Below are 13,796 nucleotides of genomic sequence, written 5' to 3' on the forward strand. Positions count from 1 at the left end.
ACCATGCTGTTTTGTTTACTGTAGCCTTGTAGTATAGTTTGAAGTCAGGTAGCGCGATGCCTCCAGCTTTGTTCTTTTGACTTAGGATTGTCTTGGCAATGTGGGCTCTTTTATGGTTCCATATGAACTTTAAAGTAGTTCCAATTCTGTGAAGAAAGTCATTGGTAGCTTAATGGGGATGGCATTGAATCTATAAATTACCTTAGGCAGTATGGCCATTTTCATGATTGTTATGCTGTTTTAAAAAGGGAACTGAAGAGTTTCTTGATCTTGGCTATTCTCTGCAAGAAAATACCTCACCCAAGTACGTCCTTTCCTATGCACTCTGTAGCAGGACATTTACAGCGTCATAGAAAAAGACACTAAAAACTTACCCAAGCTCTTAGCTCATATTTATTAACTGCTTAATATAGGCCAGGGTGCAAAGGCCTTTATATGCTTTGTTTAATCTTCCCCCAAACCCTGGGAGACTTTTATCCCAGTTCTGCAGATAAGGAGACTGAAATACAGAGAAGTTGTAACTTACCCAAGGTTACCTGGCTATAGATGCCAGAGTAAGCATTTATTTTAATTGATACATAATAATCATACATATATAGGTACATAGTGATATTTTGATACATACAATGTATAGTGAGTGATCCCATCAGGGTAATTCGCATATTTGTCATCTCAAACTTATATCATTTCTTTGTTTTGGGGCATTCAATATCTTCTCTTCTAGGTATATGAAAATATATAATACATTATTGTAACTATAGTCATCCTATAGTGCTATAGAACACTAGAACTTATTCCTTCTATCCAGCTGTAATTTTGTATCCTTTAACAAATCTTTTATCCTCTCTTCCCCCTACACTTCCCAGCCTCTAGTATTCTCTGTTCTACTTTTTACTTCTTTGAGATCAGCTTTTTTAGCTTCTGTGTATGAGTGAGAACATGCGGTGTTTAACTTTCTGTTCCTGGCTTATTTCACTTAACATAATGTCCTCCAGGCTCATTCATGTTGCCGAGAATGACAGAATTTCATTCTTACTTATGGCTGAATGAGATTCCATTATGTATATATACCACATTTTCTGTATCCATTCATCTGCTGTTGAATACTTGGGCTGATCCATATCTTGGCTATTGTGAACAGTGTGGCAATAAACATGGTGGTAGATAACTCTTTGAAATACTGATTTCTGTTCCTTTGCATAAATGCCCAGTAATGGGACTACTGGATCTTATGATAGTTCAATTTGTAGTTTTTTCAGGTACGTCTGTACTGTTCTCCATAGTGGCTATACCAGTATGCATTCCCACCAACAGTGTATAAGAGTTCCATTTTCTCTGCATCCTTGCCAGCATATGTTATTTTTTGTGTTTTTGATAATACCCAGAGTATGCTTTTGAAGTCAGGTCTTTCTGACTCCAGAGTCTGAAGGTGTAACACTACCCCGGGTTGCCTCTCCATAGCATGTTCCCTGATTTCTTGTTCAAGAAGACTTTTGCTAACAGGTGTCATTCCTAGATGGCTCTCTTAAGATCTTACTCCCTTTTGGCATTTTACACCTTACTTATACAATCATTTAAAAAAAATAGCAATTCAAAAAAATATAATTCAAGTGTTCATCATATCCAGGCATGCAAGCCTTTTCTAAATTTTTTTAAATAATAAAAAAGCCCCACGGAGGGAAGGAGGTTATTTGTGTCCTTCTGACACACACTTTTAGATTTTGGTCAAAAAGTCTAGTGGGTGCAAAGTGACCCCCTTTGTCATTGGAAACAAATAGGAGCATTCTGTGTGCTACTGTCCACAGCCACACAGATATGTTTCCCAAGGGAGCTCATCGGGTCTTCAAACATTTAGCAAGCATGACGTGTGTGAGAGACAGTATTGGAGAAGGAAGACAAGCCTTGCTCTAAAGAAGCTTACAATCCAGGAGCTCACCCCTTCAAGGAATTTACAGACCCCAGACAGATAATAACATTAGGTCCATGAAAGCCCACAGGGCAAGAAGTTCAGGAGAGAAAGAAGTCATAACCACCTTGGAAAAATCTCAACTTGTTTTATCAGAACTCAAAGGCCAATTTCTCACCTCTAGCTCTCTTCATTAGCGCTTATTGACCAGTATTAGGGAGTACCAAGCCAAGAGTAAAGCTAGGGTGGCAGAGGCCATAAGCTAATTGCAAAGGACAGAGTTAAAGAAACATGCGAGTTTCCCCTGAGCACCCAACTGCATGACTGAAAATGGATTAATTTGTATTTCTAATGGATATTAAAACAAGAAACGTGAATATACTAAAACAAATTTAAGGTCAAGCAATGCAAAGTGTTAGTGTGTTTTCCTTCCACTCTCAGCGGCAGCCTCTTATTTGGTTCTTGGGCTCCTTCATAAAAAGATTCTGTGTTTTTTAATGGCGTCAGCTTCTGGAAGGCTCAGGCCACCTAGTCCATCAGGTGGCCAGGCTTGAGGGATGGGTCTGAAGAGTGGGCAATGGAGAGTTAAACCAGGGCTGACTTCACCAGGCCCGGTCAAGTCAGGGGCGAGTACATTGTCCTTCCACTGGAAGACGGAAAAGGGAGAGGAAGGCAGGCCCTCCCCACTCACAGGTCACCTCGCAACTTTGCTAGGCACTACCCACCCTTTAGGGATAAGTCAAGTATGAGGTGGGCATAAAAGGCGGACAGGGGAGTCATTCTGGCAAATTCCAAGAAGGTTTTAAGGGCTCCCGAGGCAGGCAGGCCCAGATGCTGTTTGGAACTTCCTTTGGGGTGGAGGGTCGGGGGGCGGAAAGCCAGGGCCCCCGCATGAGGGGACATGCTTTTAAACAGCTGCCTTCCAAAAACCATTCTCCCTGCTTCTCTGAGAAGCACCCAGCTGTTGTTTATATTTTAGGACAGCAAATCCGGTTATTTGTCTCCCTATTCCGTGATATTATAAAGTAATGAATGGTCCATTAAACTAAGTTTGGGATCTCGTCTCCCCACAGCCACCTCGCCGGCACCCTCAGCCGGGGAGGCCGTAGGCGCGGGCTGCAGCCTGTCAGCCTCATTCCCCTTCCCTCCACCACCTCCCCCTACTCCTTCCTCTCCTGCACCCTCCCTCCCGGTTATTTGGGAGATTAGAGTTCATTAATTAAATCCTGTGCTTAGATCGAACTGTAACATTATTCCAATCACATTTATCTTGCAGGCGGCGGCGGAGATGGCAGCCTCGCTGGAAACGCGCGGGGGAGCCTGAGCCGGCGGCCGGGGACGCACGGCGCTGCGCGCTCCTTCGCCACGCCGCCGCGCAGCCCCTCCATCTTCCTGCTCGGCGTCCGGCCCCGCGCGCCCCTGCCTAGGGGGTCCCGCTGCTTTCCGGGGCTCCTGCCGGCCCCAACCCCCGGCCCCTGTCGCCACCCCGCCCCCGCCCCCGCCCGGTCCCCCTCCTCCGCCACGCGCGCGCTCACACACACACACACACACACACACGCCAGCGAGCTGCTGGCCGCTCAATGGACCGATTTCCCCGGTTCCCCTGAACCCAGCCCAGCCCGGGATGAGAAATTGCAAAATGGCCCGGGTCGCCAGTGTGCTGGGGCTGGTCATGCTCAGCGTCGCCCTGCTGATTTTATCGCTTATCAGCTACGTGTCCCTGAAAAAGGAGAACATCTTCACCACTCCCAAGTACGCCAGCCCGGGGGCGCCCCGAATGTACATGTTCCACGCGGGATTCCGGTGAGTGCGGGCCTCTGTGTTAGCGCCCTCGGGAATTTGGTTGCTGGGGTGTTTGGGGAAGGGGAGACGTGGGGGAGGGGTGTTTTGGCTTCTCCAAGACTCTTTGGGCCAGATAACTGCGCGGTCTTTCCACTCCTCTCTCTAATTCTCCCTTCCCCCTCTCTGTTTTTTTTTTTTTTTTTTAACCCAAAGCCCCTAGAAGCCGTTGTCCAAATCGATGTGATTGCATTTCTGGTATTCTTCCTCAGCATCCCTTCCCTCATTTCAGAAATGGGGGTTGGGGGAGGCTTTCAGGAGGGTGAGGGTGGAGGGAAAGACGGTGTGTGTGTTCGGGAGGGGGTGGCGAGCGGAGATGGACTGGCGTGAGGGGAGCGCCCTCCCAGCGCCCTGTCCTCAGACTCCGCGGGCCGGGCCCGGGGCGGTGCGGGCGGTTTAATGGCGCAGGCGCCGGACTCCCCTCGCGCCCTCCTCCTCTCCTCCTCCAGCCCTATCAAAGGACACATGGGTTTATTCTCAGGAAGCCCCTGGGGCGTTCTCCCTCGACCCTTTCCCTCGCTGCCACCGCCCCCACCCCCTTTCCGGGATTCCTGCATCCCCCGCCCCCTGCGGGAAGCGAGCCTCGGAAGGGCAGCCCACCCTCGCCAGGTCGGAGTCACCGCCCGGCGCTGGGCCGGACTGAGAAGGCTCCAGGCGCAGCTTGACGCAGCTCTGCGAGAGCCCCCGCCCCTACCTGTGACCCCGGGAGCTCTCCCAGCGGGGCATCCTGATGGGCAGGTGGCAACTATAAAGTGCCACCTGTGGTCGAAGCTGGGACCGAGGCGAGGAACCCAGAGGAGCCCCGCCTGGACCGAGAAGCGGAGTTGGCCGGCGGCTCCCGGGGACCCCCAGCCAAGTTATAGGAAGTGAAATCGGACGTGGGCTCGGGAAGGAAGAGGTTAAGGCAGGAACCACCCCCAGCCTTTCCCTGGGTCTCAGGTTTCCTCTGCCCTTTCTCCAAAAATCAATTCTCTGGGGCTGCAAGGGCGTAGCGGGTCAGGCTGGCGGGCGGCCGCTGTCCGCGGTGCTGATTCCGTGGTCCTCGCAGCGCCGCGGGCTCCAGCCCTGCGCCCGGCGTGCGCCCTGCTCTCCGCATGACGGCCATTTTATGGTCTCTCCGGCACCCGGAGGGATGGACAATGCAGATGGGGTTCCCTAGTTTTCTTTCTTTCTCTCGGGTGTGTGTGGGAGCAGAGGGCGGACCAAATGAGAGGGGCTCCGGGACAGAATGGAGCCCGCGCGCGTGCCAGCAGCCGCCGCCCGGGCCGCTGGACTTTAATGGCTACCTTGGCTTCCCCGAGCTGAGGCCAGCACGTTTGTCTGTGCTCATGCTCCTCTCCAGGTCACAATTTGCGCTGAAGTTTCTAGACCCGTCATTTGTGCCCATTACGAATTCTCTCACCCAGGAACTCCAAGAGAAACCTTCTAAGTGGACATTTAATCGGACAGCGTTTTTACATCAAAGGTAGGATAGGAGGAAAAGATCCAAAAGGTGCTTTTAAGAATTCTAGAGCTCGAAACAAAACAAAACAAAAACAAGCAAACAAAAACATCTAAAACAACAAACATCTATACCCCCCACCCTCACCACCAGGTGTATCTGCATTGTTTTCTTGGCATGACTGCCCAAAACAATGATCAGGAACCTTCTCCTGAGTATGTAGTGTCCTGTCACAAAAAGGACACATCAGGACCAATGTGAATAGAAAAAAAAAAGGGTATTTCACTTGGGCTTGACTGAGCACCATGATTTACAGCTAACAAGTCTGGCAAGTACTACCAAAGCCAGCTATTTTTAAAAAACGGACAAAAGGTTAGTTGCAAAAAGACCACCCAATGCATTTTCATTCCGTCACTGAAAAAAACTTGAAAAATAGAATAAAATGGTATTGTTTCATTGAAACACACGGAAAATGCCATAATCTGTCTCCATCAAATTACTTGTGAAAATGCTGGCCCAAATGTATGTAGGTATTTAACTATGGTTTTCTTTTGGTTTTGCCTTTTCATTGTCTTTACAGCTTTGCTTATTGTAAAGCTAACTTAATTCACACTAATTGTAGCAATTTCATTTTATAAACGTAAGATGGTTTTGGGGTTTTGTTTTTTTAGGTGGAAGGAAGAAGGATGAGATTTGTTAAAATGTATTTATTCTACTCAGTGATTCTGGTCTACTCTTAGCAAACCACAGTAACTCATTACTCCTTCCTTCACGGTGGGATTATTATACTGCTAAATGGGATGTGAGCCATCTAGTGTATTCATTAGAAGTGTGAATACTTATTTTACGAACCACTTTATTTAGGGAGTTGTGTTTTGGTCTTAGCATTTCTAGTATTGCTTGTTCTCTCTCTTTTACAAGTTTAATCTACAGGCAGAATTAAAACAAATTCAGTGGATATTCATGGTCTTATGAAAATACTGTTTAGATGAAAAGTCAACATACAGTCATATGTTAACATTTTAAAAATACTTATGGTTAATTATAAATTAGTTCATGAAAATTGATCAATTCTAAAACTCTGGAAGTGTTTTTTTTTTTTTAAATAATTGGGAGGGCTTTAATTCAATATTAATGTTATAGTCAACCCAGAACATTTTCATGGGTAGAACACATTTTAGCTTTCCCCAGAACATGTTTCTAACTCAATAAAAAATATTCTTCCCACACTAGGCCATGTAACCCAAATGACCAGTCAGAAGAATATTTCTTTTTCAAAACTTCCCTCATTTTAATTAATTAGATAATCTTTAATAAAATTTTTACCAGTAGCATTTAAAATCTGCCTTACTTTTTTAACAACTTGTAAGAATGGTACTAGTAACTTGGGAAGTTTCAAAGATTTCAGTTGCTGTTGCCTCTGTTTTGAAGAATAAAGTCATTTTTAAAATAAAATTCCAAGCAACGTGATGATATGCAAAGCATTTCATTTCATTTCATTCCCGCTACATTTTAGGCAAAAGTTACAAGAAATTCAATGGGATTACTTAACATTGGAGAATCTAGCAGCAAAGTAGCATGTTACTGGTCTCTCTTGAATATTTTAAATAGCTAAAACTTTAAGAAGAGATACTTAATTTTACTTAAAGCTCAATATGAAATCAACCTGAAATTAGTTCTAAGTATCAATCTTGCCTTGTTTATGTACTGAATTGTTAGAATATGGACGTATTTTCAGGATTTATAATAGTCTTGTTTTCTAAGGATTAGGTTTCTTGTGTTTCTATATAATCAAGTAGAAAAAACTCCCTGTTTCATTATTCAGAGGGCCTTAATGAGATTATCATCTTATTTGTATTAAATATTCAGCTATACCCACTGCTATTACCATCTTCTTTTTCAATAATAGATAGTGCTGTCCTGACTCATATCTATTTGGCTCTTATTTGGACACCAGTGATATTTGATACTCTTTGAGCACTGCAGTCCAGTAGCAAACGAGTAGACCCTACTTACAAACTCTGTGTTACTAATGTTTGTGCATTAATGTGAGCTATTTCGGGCCTGTGTAAATTGTCTCCCTGTATTTTCTGACATAATTTGCTCTGTACCTACCTGCTGATCAAATAAGATACACTCATCATGTAGAGCAGAAAACCAAGGTATGGCAGCTAAAACTGTAAGTTACATTTACAAGCCTCAAAGAATACACTCAGAAACTGACTGAAAGATTAGAATATGCGAAGATTGTGAAGCAGTCCTCCCTTCAAGGACCACAATTATGTATATATAATCTTTTTTGGATTCAGTGAGCCTAAGATTCCCTCTGAATGAAATGTCAGCATAAGACATAAGATGAAAAATCAATTCTTCTGAATGGAATGCTTTTCATGAATTTTTTTTTTTATTTTAGGCAAGAAATTCTTCAGCATGTCGATGTAATAAAAAATTTTTCTTTGACCAAGAATAGTGTTCGGATTGGACAACTGATGCACTATGATTATTCCAGCCATAAATATGTTTTCTCTATTAGCAATAACTTCCGGTCACTGCTTCCAGATGTGTCACCCATTATGAACAAGCATTATAATATTTGTGCTGTGGTTGGAAATAGTGGGATCCTGACAGGGAGCCAGTGTGGACAAGAAATAGATAAATCAGATTTTGTTTTCCGTTGCAATTTCGCCCCTACGGAGGCTTTCCAAAGAGATGTTGGAAGAAAAACCAACCTTACCACCTTCAACCCCAGCATCCTGGAAAAATATTACAACAATCTCTTGACTATTCAGGACCGTAACAACTTTTTCCTCAGTTTAAAAAAGCTTGATGGGGCCATTCTTTGGATCCCTGCATTTTTCTTCCACACTTCAGCAACTGTGACCAGGACATTAGTTGACTTTTTTGTTGAACACAGAGGTCAGTTAAAAGTCCAACTGGCTTGGCCGGGAAATATAATGCAACACGTCAACAGGTGTGTATATTTTATTGCATTTTACTCATACTCCACCAGATGGCAAATCAATGTTGTAATCTCTTGGGGGTGGGAGCCATCCAATTCATTAGTTGTTGTGGTGAGTTTAGTAGTGGTTAGAAGAAACTTATACCTTTTGTAATGAGTGAATGAATTAATCATTCTAGCTAAGAAGTTCCATCTACCCACAGCTGGTAACCAAGTGTCAGATGGAAAGATTGGTGCTTCATCAGTCTCCTGTCTCTTCTCTGTCCTCTCCCTTGGTAGTAAGGCTATGGAGCAGTCATGGAAATCACCACAAATCAACAATTTTCTCTAAATAGGTAACTATATTCCAAGAATGCCAATGGCTAAATTAGAGACAAATCAAGTGGTTTTTTTTTTTCAGAAACAATGAAGTTGATTTAAGTTTATGTGTTTTGTAGATGTCCAAGGTTAGCAAAACACCTAGATAAATCATAAATTGCACAATCTGCCTTTATAATCTGATATTTTAGGACAAAAACATGAAAAATGTATTCTATAAGCATATTGTTACCTCTTGGAATTTGATAGACAGATCAGCCAGAAATGCAATATTTTCATCTAGTCTGGTGATTTTCAATTCTGGTTGTATATGTAATCACTTGAGAGCTTTAAAAATACTATTGTCTAGGCTCTGCCTCAAGAGATCCTAATGTAATTTATCTGGTGGGCAGGGAGGTGGAGACCAGGTACTTGGTATTTTTAACAACTCCCCTGATGATTCCAATATGCAGTCAGAATTGAGAACCACTAGTCCAGGGCATTTTATAAAACAAGATTAATTGTAGAGTTTTTTTTCTTTTAACTCATCTGGAGAAAATTATCTCAACTTCAGTTTCCCCTATGTAAGTAGCCTCAGTGTCCTAACATAGCCCTAGATATTACCATAAGTTGGGGTGGGTTCTGGGAGACCTGGTAAACAGAGAATTCTGAAGATCTTTGTTCCACAATAGATTTTCCCCATCCTGTAGCCTCCTAAGATGTAAGATCTGTTTAGTTGACCTCTCATAGGAGGAGGAATTACAGCCTAATAAACTGGTTTGTATCTCAGTGATGCCATAATTTATGGTCCAAACTGGAACCTTTTCTTTGAGAGAAAGAGGGTGCTATTAATAATTGCAACACAGAAAACTGAAAAACTAGGACTGTCCTAGTTCCCCAGGATATATGGTCACCTTTTTAAGTAGTAATGTAGCCCAACTCCTAAGTTTAAAGATGAATCAATTAAGGTACAAGGAGCAGAAGTTATTTACCCAAAGTCACTGCTTTAAATGAGCAAGACCAGAGTTAGAAGTCAGGTCTCCTGCCAACCTGTCCCATGGTCTTTTGATCTCCTCATTTTGCTCCCCTTTTGTTCAGTTTAAGTTTGACTATACCGAAAGGGTTGTCAGAGTCATTCCAGCTCCTGAGACAGGAATATTAAAACCAAGATTGAACTTTTAAATTTCATCTGAAAGGGGAAAGGTTCACCTTTGAAACCTTCAAGTAGTGAATAAGAAACTACATGTGCTTAGAAACTTCCGGAAACTATCCTGTGTGGCTGCCTGCCACAAAAGTGGAGTTAATCATAATGCTTCACAGCCACTCAGGCCTCAAAAAAATACATGGGTTCAATGAAAACTGGAAGGAAATACAGTCCACAGAAACCTGACTAACGAACAGTTTCATTCTGCCTGCATCTCCAATGATACACACACCACAGAGAAGCCTCAAATATTTGGTGGTGTCAGCAGGAAGGTTTCTGAGTATTAATATTATTTAAATGTGGAAGGACTAATACCTATAATTTATTATTTACATTTAATGTATCTTACACACTTTCTGAATTTAAAAAATTTAGCATGTCAGATTGTGGCATGCTGAAGATGGGCTTGGGAATCCCTAGTTAGAAGACAAAGAAGCAAGGAATACAATTTTTTACAAGAGAGAAGAAAAATAAGCCTCCACAGTCTTTCTAAACCCTGAATGAAGGGTTTATTTCTAGGTTTGAGAAAGGAAGGGACAGAGGAGTTTCCCTTAGATTAAACGACCTCCTTTACCCTATCCAAGAGCCCTTTATGTAAAAAAAGCACGGTCATTTTTTGGTGGCCTTCTGTTGTGTCACCGCTGAGTCAGAGCCACACCACTCTTTAGAAAAACCCAGGGGCAGCTTCAAAGGCCAGCTTCAAAGGTGTGCAAACAGTACGATCCCAGGAAATCCCATACTCACAAGGGCCCAACACTTAGCTTAATACTTTGCTCTTGCACTCGAAATTTTCAATAGTTTTTGAACCAAGAGTCCAAATTTTTATCTCTTGCTGGATCTCACAAATTATGTAGCCAGTTGTTCCCAGAGGTTGTTTTTGGTCGCCTAAAAGATAATTTCAAAGCAAGCACTATTTAAGTTACATTAACAAATCCACTACCCAGCCCAGTCAGATTGACCTTGCTGATTGAAACCTTCATCGCTGACCTTTGAATCCACATGTACTTATTGTTCCACAGGTACTGGAAAAACAAACATTTGTCACCTAAACGGCTGAGCACAGGTATTCTTATGTACACCCTTGCATCAGCAATATGTGAAGAGATCCACTTGTATGGATTTTGGCCTTTTGGATTTGACCCCAACACAAGGGAAGATCTTCCATACCATTACTATGACAAAAAAGGAACCAAATTTACCACCAAGTGGCAGGAGTCCCACCAGCTGCCTGCTGAGTTTCAGCTGCTATACCGAATGCATGGGGAAGGGCTCACCAAGCTGACTCTGTCACACTGTGCCTAAGAACTCCGAACGGAAAGTGCCAAATGGCTGTTTAAAAAGTGCCCCAAATCAAATTGAATAGTCTTCAGAATAGAACCCTAGAGAATGTCTTATAAGGATTGTCTGCCATTTAAAAGGAAAGATGTCTTTTCTCTTTTGCACTGCTCTTTTAAGAGTTTTAGCAGATTTAGCAGGACAGATGCACTGAAGCCACATGGTTTAGACTTGATTGATAAAGGGAATGCTGCATTTGGAACTATGCTGCTAACTAAATGGTTTGAAGTATTTTCATGTTTGGATTTTAATAATAAACTGCCTCTCATTTTCATGAGGACTAGAGCTATAGTTTCTGCAGCTCTGCTCAGATAGTCCTCATAATCAGAGGCCTCTGGCCACCTGGGGCAGGATCTGTTTTGCTGGTGGGATCAGACTCTGAAAAATGGAAATGTAAAAAACTGGTTTGCATATCTCATCTTCTATTTCCTTATCTCTGTCTCTGTCACCATCTCACTCCCTTTCTCTGCAACTACTCCCTGCCCTACCACCTTGCAGTTTAATAGTTTGCTAGGAATCCTATTGAATTCACTTTGCTTGTATGTGTTGCATTTGTACTTGATGTGTTTAAGGTTCTGGGTAACTTTGATGCTTCATGTCAAAATGAGCAAATCACAATGGACCCCCTTGTGATTCCTTTTTTAAAAAAATTGTCTCTGATGCAGTCCTCACCAATCCATTCAGTCATTCTACAGCAGGATGGTCCCTCTGTGGTGAGTGGGATATAAGGCAGTGTATCTTTCATGATCACACAGAAAGCCTATGTTGTGGGTAGCATTGTGTCTCTTGACATAGGCATTGTTATGGCAAATAATAGCACTGTGGCCACATCTGTAAGGCCATTCCAGCCTAAGTTTAGTGCCTCCCATAATCCCAACCCATGCACTGGGCTAGGTGTGCTCTCAGAATATAGAGGCAATGAATTAGCTTAAGACCCTGGGACACATAAAGGAAAAGGAAGAAGAATATTTAGAAGTTGTTATGGAATTCTGTGTATCCCAAAGTGCAGTAACCATGTTACCCATTCCAGCTGGGTTAAAGTGGAGGAGGAGCTTGGCCAGGCCAGGCTCCCAAGTGACTAGTGCTGAGGTGCGATCATTTTCCGTATCATTCTGTGCACCACCACCAATCCAGAACCATTTATTCTCTTTGAGAACACTGTAGCACTGGATATTCCCTCTTTCCACTGAAGTCAGATCTATACAACTACAAATTAAGCACTTCAAAAGAAAAAGCCATTGTGCAGTGGCAAGAGTTGGAATCCAAGATTATGTAGACCTGTGATGAAGGAAGTAGCTGGCCATTCTCATTTTCTTTATTTCAGCCTTATGAGTAGAAATCAAATCATTCCCATCCCTGGCTTTTTACTGAGCATCACTTTGTTCTTCCAGTTCAGCCCAAAGTCTGGCCAAGTTGATGTTAAATTTTAATAAGAGTTTTTATCTTCTTTCCAAATGCCAGTCAAGCATATTTGTTATGCATTTGAGTGGGGTAGCTCATTCTTCTCCTGAAATCTCATCCATATTGCTTGCAATGTGACAAATAACTCTATAATGTGCTGTAGCTCAGTGATCAGCTCATTGCCCCTCTTTAGAAAGGTATGATCATGCCTAAAATTAAACCAAATATGGTAAGGAAAGACACTATCCTTATGCTCATGTTCTAAACCTGCCTTATTATTCTTTTCAGAAAGCAATCTAATTAAAGCAACTTGCATAGATCCAGATACTAACTAATGAAAGAAACACCAAGTTCAAATGTGTTACCAATTGTGACACACATTACAATATAATTATTAGAGGAGACATTAAAAACATTTTTGAATTCAGTGGTATAATTTGATGGGTATCACAACCACACTGTTCCCTGTCCCTTTGAAGAGGACTGTACTAACGTCCTCACACTGTGCTCTGTTGGGATCACTGAGAGACTGACAACTGACAGAAGTGTTTAGTTGGCTGTTCCTGAGCACTTAGTTCATTTGGTTATAGCTAAGTGATATTAATGCCAATATTACGTGGGCCAGATTCTGACTCTGGAGCTTTAATCCCAATGTGCCCATTAGTTTTCACTAAATATAAATGCATAGACACTATAAACCAAGAAGGTTAAAAGAGGAAAAGACCAGAATCTCTAAAAAACAGTTTATTGTTCTGTAGTGGACAATTTAAATTTTATCTCATCATAATGCCCAGGATTTTTGTTTAAGTTCAGGGAGATTTTTAAAATCTCATTGCACTCTTGGCTCCATCTTAACCTTAGAGTGGGAGGACTTTCCCGTCCCCCACCACCGTGTTATCTGTCATTTTAATGAAAACTCAAAATAGTGAGGAAATGGACTTCTCTTCAGAACCTGAGGGGTTTAGAGATTAGGCTCATCTCTGCTTATAAGGAGGACTTCCTGGAGATGATCCCAATAGATCACCCTTCTCTTTTGAAGAACAGCAACTTCTAGCTGATAATGCAAAATCTCTGTTTTTAAAGACTGTTTCAAAGATTAAATCTATACAACCACTTTTATGACCAAAAAAGTTGGTGTGTCCCAAGTGTCCTAATTAGAAAGGCAGCTGGCTTTCCTGCAGCTCCCAGGCTTGTATAGTCAGGTGCAGTGAACTGGCAGTAATCAGCTCAGGACCATTGGTTCTTTCCTCCTCATTCAGCCACAGATACATGCCCTGGCTTTTGCATTGACCTTGCTTTGTTGGTTCTAGACTAATTATATCCTTTTGTCAGAGCCTTTCCCTTTTTTAGGATACTCACAACAGAGTCCACCTTCAGCTATTGGAATACAATTTACGATAAAGCCCCCAAGGCT

The 13,796-nt window shown here is 42.5% G+C and overlaps 1 protein-coding gene across 1 annotated transcript; it reads left to right on the forward strand.

Moving 5' to 3' along the window:
• Positions 1–1,528: 1,528 nt before the first annotated feature.
• ST8SIA3 (ST8 alpha-N-acetyl-neuraminide alpha-2,8-sialyltransferase 3) lies at positions 1,529–11,596 on the forward strand. The gene is made up of 4 exons (XM_033238477.1): positions 1,529–3,709; positions 5,088–5,210; positions 7,600–8,157; positions 10,666–11,596. The coding sequence occupies exons 1-4, from the start codon at positions 3,531–3,533 to the stop codon at positions 10,946–10,948; spliced, it is 1,143 nt and encodes a 380-aa protein (XP_033094368.1). The 5' UTR covers positions 1,529–3,530; the 3' UTR covers positions 10,949–11,596.
• The last annotated feature ends 2,200 nt before the right edge of the window (positions 11,597–13,796 follow it).

Source organism: Trachypithecus francoisi, unplaced genomic scaffold, assembly GCF_009764315.1.
Source record: "Trachypithecus francoisi isolate TF-2019V2 unplaced genomic scaffold, Tfra_2.0 Contig01474, whole genome shotgun sequence".
NCBI lineage: Eukaryota > Metazoa > Chordata > Mammalia > Primates > Cercopithecidae > Trachypithecus > Trachypithecus francoisi.